Source organism: Pristiophorus japonicus, chromosome 27 (genome assembly GCF_044704955.1).
Source record: "Pristiophorus japonicus isolate sPriJap1 chromosome 27, sPriJap1.hap1, whole genome shotgun sequence".
Taxonomy (NCBI): Eukaryota; Metazoa; Chordata; class Chondrichthyes; family Pristiophoridae; genus Pristiophorus; species Pristiophorus japonicus.
In genome coordinates, this window is record NC_092003.1 from 1,564,264 (window position 1) to 1,576,604 (window position 12,341).

At 55.3% G+C, this 12,341-nt stretch overlaps 1 protein-coding gene across 1 annotated transcript in view; it reads right to left on the reverse strand.

Annotated features, from left to right (window-relative positions):
• Positions 1–12,341, reverse strand: part of LOC139239318 (neutral alpha-glucosidase AB-like) — a 60,549-nt gene that overhangs the window by 41,479 nt on the left and 6,729 nt on the right. Inside the window, exons 3-6 of the mRNA XM_070867989.1 lie at positions 5,687–5,795; positions 4,127–4,254; positions 3,018–3,191; positions 1,675–1,757 (exon numbers count right to left, since the gene is read on the reverse strand). Coding sequence (XP_070724090.1) covers positions 1,675–1,757; positions 3,018–3,191; positions 4,127–4,254; positions 5,687–5,795 — 494 coding nt within the window. The remainder of the gene's footprint in view (positions 1–1,674; positions 1,758–3,017; positions 3,192–4,126; positions 4,255–5,686; positions 5,796–12,341) is intronic.

Below are 12,341 nucleotides of genomic sequence, written 5' to 3' on the forward strand. Positions count from 1 at the left end.
GGAACGGGGGGAGAGAGGGAAGGGGGAATGGGGGGAGAGAGGGAAGGGGGAACGGGGGGAGAGAGGGAAGGGGGAACGGGGAGAGAGAGGGAAGGGGGGAATGGGGGGGGTACCGGGGGGAGAGAGGGAAGGGGAAGGGGGGAGAGAGAGAAGTGTGAGTTGAGGGCAGTTTTCAGAGCGACTGAATGGGGTCATGGTCTTGCACTGGGTTCAGCTCTGGGTTAACGTGTAAACTCAATAATTCGCGGAAGGCTTGAGAGGGGGGGAGAAATTTGCAGAGTCACAAAATAGGAAGCACGGTTAACGCTTCAGAAGACCAAAGGAAGTTGCAAAGATACGAGGAGGAAACGGGGTAAATCGCGGCAGGTGGAGTTCAGGGTGAGGAGGGGAGCGGGCTGGGTGTGTGCTGGGGAAGAGCAGGGGGAATTTGGGAGGGGTACACAGGACATTAAAGGCAGCAGCTTGGGGAGATCAGGCCATCCAATCAAAAAATTCTGGATTTATCGGCAACATAAAAGTCAAGCGGTAACAACGAGCTGATGCAAAACCTTAATAAAGACCTCGGGTACAGTGCGGAGTGCAGTATTAGAGTCCACACTACAGGAAGAACATTTGGGAGGGCAGGGTACAGATTCCCCAGGGCCAGATAGGAAGAAATACAAGTTCAAAAAGACTTGAGAAATAGGGACTATTTTCAATGGAACAATGCAAATGGCGGAGCGATTTGATCAAAAAATGTTAAAGTGATGACGGGATGTGGCTGGGGGGATAGCAGACTTGGTCCAGTCGTTCAGGAGTCCCAGAAGGAAGGGGACGTGGACACGAGATTAAAATGCCGGAGATTTAAAACAGTGAGGTGAAGCAGAAAGCCAGTGAAACATTTTTACACTCGCATTCCGGAGATGAGGGGGTTGCCTTATGAAGAAAGGTTAAGGAGGTCGGGCCTCTACTCCCTTACGGCTAAAGGGATCAGGGAATATGGAGAGAAAGCAGGAATGGGCTACTGAGGTTGCATGATCAGCCATGATCCCATTGAATGGTGGTGCAGGTTCGAAGGGCCGAATGGCCTACTCCTGCACCTATTTTCTATATTTCATTGGAATTCAGAAGAATGAGAGGTGATCTTATCGAAACGTATCAGGTTATGAGGGGGCTTGACAAGGTGGATGCAGAGAGGATGTTTCCACTGATGGGGGAGACTAGAACTAGGGGGCATGGTCTTAGAATAAGGGGCCGCCCTTTTAAAACTGAGATGAGGAGGAATTTCTTCTCTCAGAGGGTTGTAAATCTGTGGAATTCGCTGCCCCAGAGAGCTGTGGAGGCTGGGTCATTGAATATATTTAAGACAGAGATAGACATTTTGAGCGAGAAGGGAGTGAAGGGTTATGGGGGGCAGGCAGGGAAGTGGAGCTGAGTCCATGATCGGATCAGCCATGATCTTATTGAATGGCGGAGCAGGCTCGAGGGGCCGTATGGCCGACTCCTGCTCCTATTTCTTATGTTCTTACACACAGAGAGTCGCAAGGCTGCAGAATTTCACTTCCAGGTTCAGTGGTGCAGGCAGAGGCTGTATCAACATCCAAGATTAGATTGGACGGGAAGATGAACGAACACCATTGCAGGGCAGGTCAATGCGATTAGGAAGGTTTGTTCACTGTGGGTAAACACTGATACGGACTGGCTGGACGGAATGGGCCGTTTCCGAGTTGGAACAGCCATGTATAGCACTGCCTGGTGAATTAGTAAAATGGTTCCGGCTGCCACAGGCAAGTATTAAATAAGCAAATTATTATTTAAATGGGGAGTGATTACAAAATGCTACGGTACAGAGGGACCTGGGGGTCCTTGTGCATGACCGAGATAAGGAGAAACTTCTTCACCCAGAGAGTGGTGAACCTGTGGAATTCTCTACCACAGAAAGTAGTTGAGGCCAATTCACTAAATATATTCAAAAAGGAGTTAGATGAAGTCCTTACTACTCAGGGGATCAAGGGGTATGGTGAGAAAGCAGGAAGGGGGTACTGAAGTTGCATGTTCAGCCATGAACTCATTGAATGGCAGTGCAGGCTAGAAGGGCTGAATGGCCTACTCCTGCACCTATTTTTCTATGTTTCTAAACAAAAAGTTAGTGTGCAGGTACAGCAAGTGATCAGGAAGGCAAATGGGATGTTGTCCTTTATTGCAAAGGGGATGGAGTATAAAAGTAGGGAAGTCTTGCTACAACTGTACAGGGTATTGGTGAGGTCATCCCTGGAGTACTGCGTACAGTTTTGGTCTCCGTATTTAAGGAAGGACATACTTGCAATGGAGACTGTTCAGAGAAGGTTGATTCCGGAGATGAGGGGGTTGTCTTATGAGGAAAGGTTGAGTAGGTTGGGCCTGTACTCATTGGAGTTTAAAAGAATGAGAGGCGATCTTATTGAAACGTATAAGATTCTGAGGGGGCTTGACAGGGTAGATGCAGAGAGGATGTTTCCCCTCGTGGGGGAAACTAGAACTAGGGGGCATAGTTTCAGAACAAAAGATCGCCCATTTAAAACCAAGATGAGGAGGAATTTCTTCTCTGACAGTCGTGAATCTGTGGAATTCTCTGCCCCAGAGAGCTGTGGAGGCTGGGACATTGAATATATTTAAGGTGGAGATCGACAGATTTTTGAACGATAAGGGAGTGAAGGGTCATGGGGAGTGGGTGGGGAAGCGGAGCTGAGCCCATGATCGGATCAGCCGCGATCGTATTGAATGGCGGAGCAGGCTCGAGGGGCCGAATGGCTGACTCCTGCTCCTATTTCAGGAGAGATTCCCAGTTGTAACTGAACAGTCACTGATGAGGACCTGCAGTCCCACCTGTGTCCAGAACCACGGTGGAGTGGGGTTTTATTGGGCCCAACAATATCCGCGTAGACAGAGCAAATAAATCCCCTTCATTCAACGTTCCCCGGTCCGTGTGGGGAAGAAACGATCAGTCGGTGAATTTTTCCCACCCAGGCTTGCTCTAACTGAGACAGTCGGGTACTCACGAGTCCTTCCTCTTGCGCAAGTGCTCGAACACCATCAGCCCGCGGGAGTTGAGGCTCAGCAACAGTTCGTTGCCCGTGGTGATGTCCATCCGGAAGGGCTTGGCGGTGACAATCATCTTGTACAGGCCGAAGCCCAGCTCCACACTGCCCTCGTCCTTCCCGACCACCGCAAGGCTGCAAGCCGGATACGCAGGGATCAGCAACTCACCGAACGGGGCGACATTTACACCGTACTCTGCATCTAACCCCCTGTACCTGCCCTGGGAGTGTTTGATGGGACAGTGTAGAGGGAGCTTTACTCTGTATCTAACCCCCTGTACCTGCCCTGGGAGTGTTTGATTGGACAATGTAGAGGGAGCTTTACTCTGTATCTAACCCCCTGTACCTGCCCTGGGAGTGTTTGATGGGACAGTGCAGAGGGAGCTTTACTCTGTATCTAACCCCCTGTACCTGTCCTGGGAGTGTTTGATAGGATAGTGTAGAGGGAGCTTTACTCTGTATCTAACCCCCTGTACCTGCCCTGGGAGTGTTTGATGGGACAGTGTAGAGGGAGCTTTACTCTGTATCTAACCCCCTGTACCTGCCCTGGGAGTGTTTGATGGGACAGTGTAGAGGGAGCTTTACTCTGTATCTAACCCCCTGTACCTGCCCTGGGAGTGTTTGATGGGACAGTGTAGAGGGAGCTTTACTCTGTATCTAACCCCGTGCTGTACCTGCCCTGGGAGTGTTTGATGGGACAGTGTAGAGGGAGCTTTACTCTGTATCTAACCCCCTGTACCTGCCTTGGGAGTGTTTGATGGGACAGTTTAGAGGCAGCTTTACTCTGTATCTAACCTCCTGTACCTGCCCTGGGAGTGTTTGATGGGGCAGTGTGGAGGGAGATTTACTCTGTATCTATGCCGTGCCCTGGGAGTGCTGAATACCAACCCTGCTTTCATTCCCCAGACCAATGATGCTCAGAGTGCCACAGTCATATGTTTAAATTGCATTAATAAATCCAATCAGACATTTCAATTATTGGCGGCATTATTTCACTACAAGGGGCGACAATAATGCTAAGATGCGCGAGGGAAACCAAAACACTTAAAGTAACTCAATTTGCAACTTACGGCACAGTAGGTGGGTCGTGTATTAATACATCCTGCACTTCATATCTTGGCTTCACTGGATTCAACTCATTAATTTTAATCCTGGTCATGTTCCCTTGTAAACCGTATACTTCAAGTAATAGAGGAACCTGCAAAGATGGAGACACACACACACTGACATGTGCACACAACTCCTGCACGGACCGGTCAATAGAAAAGAAAGTCAGACATGTTTCGAAGTAATCTGCACCCCCCCCACACCCCGCACTAGTGTTCCTCCTTGCTTTGCGGAGGACGAGATGCATTGGTGAGATTCGGTTCCTTAAGCACCATCGGGGTGGAGGGTTAAACATGCCGTCAGTTCAGATACAAGTAGGACCCAGATCCGTTATCGATCATTCTGTCTCCCCTCGATCCAGCGGTCAGCCCATCCTTCCCGTCCCAGCTCTCACCACCGTTTCAAGGCGGCAGTGGGTGGATTTCTGGTGAAGGTGGTGATCACAGGAGATAAGAACATTCGAGCCTGCTCCACCATTCAATGAGATCACGGCTGATCTTCGACCTCAACTCCACTTTCCCGCCCGATCCCTCGATTCCCCTAATATTCCAAAATCTCTCGACCTCGGCCTCGAAGACTGAGCCTCCCACGGCCCTCTGGGGCAGAGAATTCCAAAGATTCACCCCCCTCTGAGTGAAGAAATTCCTCCTCATCTCCGTCCTAAATGGCCGCCCCCTTATCCTGAGACTGTGACCCCTGGTTCTAGACTCCCCAGCCCCGGGGGGAAACACCCTCCCTGCATCTACCCTGTCAAGCCCTGTAAGTATTGTGTGTGTTTCAATGGGATCCCCTCTCATTCTTCTAAACTCCAGAGAATATCGGCACAGTATGCTCAAGATGGAAGGCACAAGTAAATCATACTGGAAAATCATCACCGGTGAGGAGCGGAACAGGAAGTTTTGACAGAAGGTTTTGGAACTGGCTCCAGGTCTCGGTTCACTCTGCTGAAGGATGGGTCAAGCGTGCGTGAGCCGGCTATATATAAACATAAAGGGACTCCATCTCCAACATTCAGCTTTATTTTCAAATGCTTCCAAATCATAGAATCTTACCGCACAGGAGGATCCCATTGGGCCCCTCGAGCCCGTGCTGTGCCGGTTCTGTGACAGAGCGATCCAATCAGTCCCACCCCGCCCTGCTCTTTCCCCACAGCCCCGGAACATTTCTCCTGTCCCAGTATTGATCCAATTCCCGGTTTGAAAGTCACGATTGAATCTGCTCCCACCGCCCTTTCAGGCAGCGCGTTCCCGATCACAACAACTCGCTGCGTAAAAACATTCTCCCCCTCTGGTTCCATCGCCGATTATCGTCAATCCGTGTCCCTCTGGTTACCGGCCCTCCTGCCCCCGGGAACAGTCCCTCCTGATTTACTCCGTCAGAACCTCTTCACGTTTCATTATTGGGCTCTTACACAGTTATTCATAAAACTATTTGAGGTAATTCAGCATATTCCACTCAAACCTCCCCTTCAAAGCTCCATGACCCACTAAAGGCAGCGTCTCACGTGTTTGTCGCTCGCCTACCTTGTTAACCTCATTAATAAGCTGCAGCTTGATGCTTTTCTCAGTCACCTCCAAGGAGTTGAGCAGCGCCCGGTACGGGGAATTCTCGGCTTTAACATTCCTCTGTCGCCTGGGGAAGAACAGGGGAAGCGACATCATCAAATACCGTTTGCATCTCAGTCCAACTCGTTTTTACACAAAACTCCCCCCTCCTTCCGTCCGCTGCAACATCCCCCCCGCCCCAACCCTCCTCCCTCACCTCGCCAACACACATTCCCCCTCCCCCCGACCTACACTCACTCCCTGTCCCCGCTTCCCCCCCACCAACCCTCCTCTCCTCCCCTCCTCCCACCCCCACCCCCACCAACCCTCCTCCCCTCCCCCTCCCCCCACCAACCCTCCTCTCCTCCCCTCCTCCCCCCCCACCCCCACCAACCCTCCTCCCACCAACCCTCCTCCCCTCCCCCTCCCCCCACCAACCCTCCTCTCCTCCCCTCCTCCCCCCCCCACCCCTCCCCCTCCCCCCACCAACCCTCCTCCCCTCCCCCTCCCCCCACCAACCCACCTCTCCTCCCAACACCCACATCCCCTCGTTTCCCCCACCCCGCCAACACCCTCCCCCCCCCCACCCCCACCAACCCTCCTCCCCTCCCCCCCACCAACCCTCCTCCCCTCCCCCCCCCCCCAACACCCACATCCCCTCGTTTCCCCCACCCCGCCAACACCCTCCCCCCCACCAACCCTCCTCCCCTCCCCCCTCCCACCACCCTACCCTCCCCCCCAACCCTCCTCCCCCCCCACCCCACCACCCTCCTCTCCCCCCTAACCCTCCTCCCCTACCCCCCACCCACCACCCTCCTCCCCTCCCCCCCTACCCTCCTCTCCTCTTACAGAGATAGGGAGGTGTGTAGGGGCTGGAGGAGGTTACAGAGATAGGGAGGGGTGTAGGGGCTGGAGGAGGTTACAGAGATAGGGAGGGATGTAGGGCTTGGAGGGGGTTACAGAGATAGGGAGGGGTGTAGGGCTTGGAGGGGATTACAGAGATAGGGAGGTGTGCAGGGGCTGGAGGGGGGTTACAGAGATAGGGAGGTGTGTAGGGGCTGGAGGAGGTTACAGAGATAGGGAGGGGTGTAGGGCTTGGAGGGGGTTACAGAGATAGGGAGGGGTGTAGGGGCTGCAGGAGGTTACAGAGATAGGGAGGGGTGTAGGGGCTGGAGGAGGTTACAGAGATGGGGGCGGGAGGGGGGGAAGCAAGGAGGGATTTGAACACAAGGATGGAGAATTGTAAAATCGAGGCTTTGCCGGACTGGGAGCTAATGTAGGTCAGTGAGCACAGGGGGTGATGGGTGAGCGGGACTGGGTGCGAGTTAGGACACGGGGCAGTGAGCACAGGGGGTGATGGGTGAGCGGGACTGGGTGCGAGTTAGGACACGGGGCAGTGAGCACAGGGGGTGATGGGTGAGCGGGACTCGGTGCGAGTTAGGACACGGGGTCAGCGAGCACAGGGGTGATGGGTGAACGGGACTCGGTGCGAGTTAGGACACGGGTCAGTGAGCACAGGGGGTGATGGGTGAGCGGGACTCGGTGCGAGTTAGGACACGGGGCACAGGGGGTGATGGGTGAGCGGGACTGGGTGTGAGTTAGGACATGGGGCAGTGAGCACAGGGGGTGATGGGTGAACGGGACTCGGTGCGAGTTAGGACACGGGGCAGTGAGCACAGGGGGTGATGGGTGAGTGGGACTCGGTGTGAGTTAGGACACGGGGTCAGCGAGCACAGGGGGTGATGGGTGAGCGGGACTGAGTGCGAGTTAGGACACGGGGCAGTGAAACTCGGTGTGAGTTAGGACACGGGGCAGCGAGCACAGGGGGTGATGGGTGAGCGGGACTGCGTGCGAGTTAGGACACGGGGCAGCGAGCACAGGGGGTGATGGGTGAGTGGGACTGGGTGTGAGTTAGGACACGGGGCAGCGAACACAGGGGGTGATGGGTGAGCGGGACTGGGTGCGAGTTAGGACACGGGGCAGTGAGCACAGGGGGTGATGGGTGAACGGGACTGGGTGCGAGTTAGGACACGGGGCAGTGAGCACAGGGGGTGATGGGTGAGCTGGACTGGGTGCGAGTTAGGACACGGGGCAGTGAGCACAGGGGGTGATGGGTGAGTGGGACTCGGTGCGAGTTAGGACTCAGGGCAGCGAGCACAGGGGGTGATGGGTGAACGGGACTGGGTGCGAGTTAGGACACGGGGCTGTGAGCACAGTGGGTGATGGGTGAGCGGGACTGGGTGTGAGTTAGGACACGGGGCAGTGAGCACAGGGGGTGATGGGTGAGTGGGACTGGGTGTGAGTTAGGACACGGGGCAGTGAGCACAGGGGGTGATGGGTGAGCGGGACTGGGTGCGAGTTAGGACACGGGGCAGTGAGCACAGGGGGTGATGGGTGAGTGGGACTGGGTGTGAGTTAGGACACGGGGTCAGTGAGCACAGGGGGTGATGGGTGAGTGGGACTGGGTGTGAGTTAGGACACGGGGCACAGGGGGTGATGGGTGAGTGTGACTAGGTGCGAGTTAGGACACGGGGTCAGTGAGCACAGGGGGTGATGGGTGAGTGGGACTGGGTGTGAGTTAGGACACGGGGCAGTGAGCACAGGGGGTGATGGGTGAGTGGGACTGGGTGTGAGTTAGGAGACAGGGACAGTGAGCACAGGGGGTGATGGGTGAGTGGGACTGGGTGTGAGTTAGGACACGGGGCACAGGGGGTGATGGGTGAGCGGGACTCGGTGTGAGTTAGGACACGGGGCAGTGAGCACAGGGGGTGATGGGTGAGTGGGACTCGGTGCGAGTTAGGACTCAGGGCAGCGAGCACAGGGGGTGATGGGTGAACGGGACTGGGTGCGAGTTAGGACACGGGGCTGTGAGCACAGTGGGTGATGGGTGAGCGGGACTGGGTGTGAGTTAGGACACGGGGCAGTGAGCACAGGGGGTGATGGGCGAGTGGGACTGGGTGTGAGTTAGGACACGGGGCAGTGAGCACAGGGGGTGATGGGTGAGTGGGACTGGGTGTGAGTTAGGACACGGGGTCAGTGAGCACAGGGGGTGATGGGTGAGTGGGACTGGGTGTGAGTTAGGACACGGGGCACAGGGGGTGATGGGTGAGTGGGACTGGGTGCGAGTTAGGACACGGGGTCAGTGAGCACAGGGGGTGATGGGTGAGTGGGACTGGGTGTGAGTTAGGACACGGGGCAGTGAGCACAGGGGGTGATGGGTGAGTGGGACTGGGTGTGAGTTAGGAGACAGGGACAGTGAGCACAGGGGGTGATGGGTGAGTGGGACTGGGTGTGAGTTAGGACACGGGGCACAGGGGGTGATGGGTGAGCGGGACTCGGTGTGAGTTAGGACACGGGGCAGTGAGCACAGGGGGTGATGGGTGAGTGGGACTGGGTGTGAGTTAGGAGACAGGGACAGTGAGCACAGGGGGTGATGGGTGAGTGGGACTCGGTGCGAGTTAGGACACGGGGTCAGTGAGCACAGGGGGTGATGGGTGAGCGGGACTGGGTGTGAGTTAGGACACGGGGCAGTGATCACAGGGGGTGATGGGTGAGTGGGACTGGGTGCGAGTTAGGACACGGGGCAGCGAGCACAGGGGGTGATGGGTGAGTGGGACTGGGTGTGAGTTAGGACACGGGGTCAGTGAGCACAGGGGGTGATGGGTGAGCGGGACTGGGTGCGAGTTAGGACACGGGGCAGTGAGCACAGGGGGTGATGGGTGAGTGGGACTGGGTGCGAGTTAGGACACGGGGTCACTGAGCACAGGGGGTGATGGGTGAGCGGGACTGGGTGCGAGTTAGGACACGGGGCAGTGAGCACAGGGGGTGATGGGTGAGTGGGACTCGGTGCGAGTTAGGACACGGGGCAGTGAGCACAGCGAGTGATGGGTGAGTGGGACTGGGTGTGAGTTAGGACACGGGGCAGTGAGCACAGGGGGTGATGGGTGAGTGGGACTCGGTGCGAGTTAGGACACGGGGTCAGTGAGCACAGGGGGTGATGGGTGAGTGGGACTGGGTGCGAGTTAGGACACGGGGCAGTGAGCACAGGGGGTGATGGGTGAGTGGGACTGGGTGTGAGTTAGGACACGGGGCAGTGAGCACAGGGGGTGATGGGTGAGTGGGACTCGGTGCGAGTTAGGACACGGGGCAGTGAGCACAGGGGGTGATGGGTGAGTGGGACTGGGTGTGAGTTAGGACACGGGGCAGTGAGCACAGGGGGTGATGGGTGAGCGGGACTGGGTGTGAGTTAGGATACGGGGCAGTGAGCACAGGGGGTGATGGGTGAGCGGGACTGGGTGTGAGTTTGGACACGGGGCACAGGGGGTGATGGGTGAGCGGGACTGGGTGTGAGTGAACGAAAGGCGGTGTAATGGCTGGCATACTGTGCCAACGCTCGCCACCACTACCAGACCACGCTGCGGAGAAGATGGTCACCCAGATTCCCACGGCCGCTCCAAGCGCTCAAAGTCAGCAGTGACCCACAACCGCTCCGCTGCATCCGAGAGCATCGCAGTCACGGGCGCACCGGAACATCGAACCATAGAAACAAATCAGAGACATTCACGGCACGGAAGGAGGCCATTCGGCCCATCGTGTCCGCGTCGGCCAACCAAGAGCTACCCCGGCCTAATCCCACTTTCCCGCTCTGGGTCCGTCGCCCTGTAGGTTACGGCACTTCAGGTGCACATCCAAGTCCTGTTTAAATGTGGTGAGGGTTTCTGCCTCTACCGCCCTTTCAGGCCGCGAGTTCCAGACCCCCAGCGCCCTCTGGCAGTGTGGAGGCCTGGCCCAGCAGGCTGTGCGGCCCCCGGCCTGCGAGCACCATGGGAGCAGGCCGGGGAGCGGAGGGAGCAGCACGTGCTGGAGCAGGAGAGCAGTGAAAAGGGACGTCACCAAGATCCAGCTCGGTGATCGGAGCGCGGGCAGGTACAGCAGGAGTGGTGAGGTCGGGCAAGGGAGCGGCGAGAGATTGTAGAGGGACGTGATCGGGGCCCAGGAGAGGCGGGAGTTCGGGGCCAGGGCCAGCACGAGCCAGCCCACACTGCGATATGTGTACGCACTATGTCCGTGCAGCAGAGCTGGTCTCCAGTCGTCCTGGTTAATCCTTGCCCCTGGACCAAGACCTCACTCTGTCAAGCCCGTGTGGTGGCTGATGTGCAACACAGAAACACAGATAGGTGCAGGAGTAGGCCATTCGGCCCTTCGAGCCTGCACCTCCATTCAATGAGTTCATGGCTGAACATGCAACTTCAGTACCCCATTCCTGCTTTCTTGCCATACCCCTTGATCCCCCGAGTAGTAAGGACTTCATCTAACTCCCTTTTGAATATATTTAGTGAATTGGTCTCAACAACTTTCTGTGCTAGAGAATTCCACAGGTTCACCACTCTCTGGGTGAAGAAGTTTCTCCTCATCTCGGTTCTAAATGGCTTACCCCTTATCCTCAGACTGTGATCCCTGGTTCTGGACTTCCCCAACATTGGGAACATTCTTCCTGCATCTAACCTGTCTAAACCCGTCAGAATTTTAAACGTTTCTATGAGATCCCCTCTCTTTCTTCTGAACTCCAGTGAATACAAGCCCAGTTGATCCAGTCTTTCTTGATAGGTCAGTCCCGCCATCCCGGGAATCAGTCTGGTGAACCTTCGCTGCACTCCCTCAATAGCAAGAATGTCCTTCCTCAGGTTAAGAGACCAAAACTGTACACAATACTCCAGGTGTGGCCTCACCAAGGCCCTGTACAACTGTAGCAACACCTCCCTGCCCCTGTACTCAAATCCCCTCGCTATGAAGGCCAACATGCCATTTGCTTTCTTAACCGCCTGCTGTACCTGCATGCCAACCTTCACTGACTGATGTACCATGACACCCAGGTCTCGTTGCACCTCCCTTTTTCCTAATCTGTCACCATTCAGATAATAGTCTGTCTCTCTGTTTTTATCACCAAAGTGGATAACCTCACATTTATCCACATTATACTTCATCTGCCATGCATTTGCCCACTCAACTAACCTATCCAAGTCACTCTGCAGCCTCATAGCATCCTCCTCGCAGCTCACACTGCCACCCAACTTAATGTCATCCGCAAATTTGGAGATACTACATTTAATCCCCTCGTCTAAATCATTAATGTACAATGTAAACAGCTGGGCCTCCAGCACAGAACCTTGCGGTACCCCACTAGTCACTGCCTGCCATTCTGAAAAGTACCCATTTACTCCTACTCTTTGCTTCCTGTCTGCCAACCAGTTCTCAATCCACGTCAGCACACTACCCCCAATCCCATGTGCTTTAACTTTGCACATTAATCTCTTGTGTGGGACCTTGTTGAAATCCTTCTGAAAGTCCAAATACACCACATCAACTGGTTCTCCCTTGTCCACTCTACTGGAAACATCCTCAAAAAAATTCCAGAAGATTTGTCAAGCATGATTTCCCTTTCACAAATCCATGCTGACTTGGACCTATCATGTCACCTCTTTCCAAATGCGCTGCTATGACATCCTTAATAATTGATTCCATCATTTTACCCACTACTGAGGTCAGGCTGACTGGTCTATAATTCCCTGCTTTCTCTCCCTCCTTTTTTTTTTAAAGTGGGGTTACATTGGCTACCCTCCACTCCATAGGAACT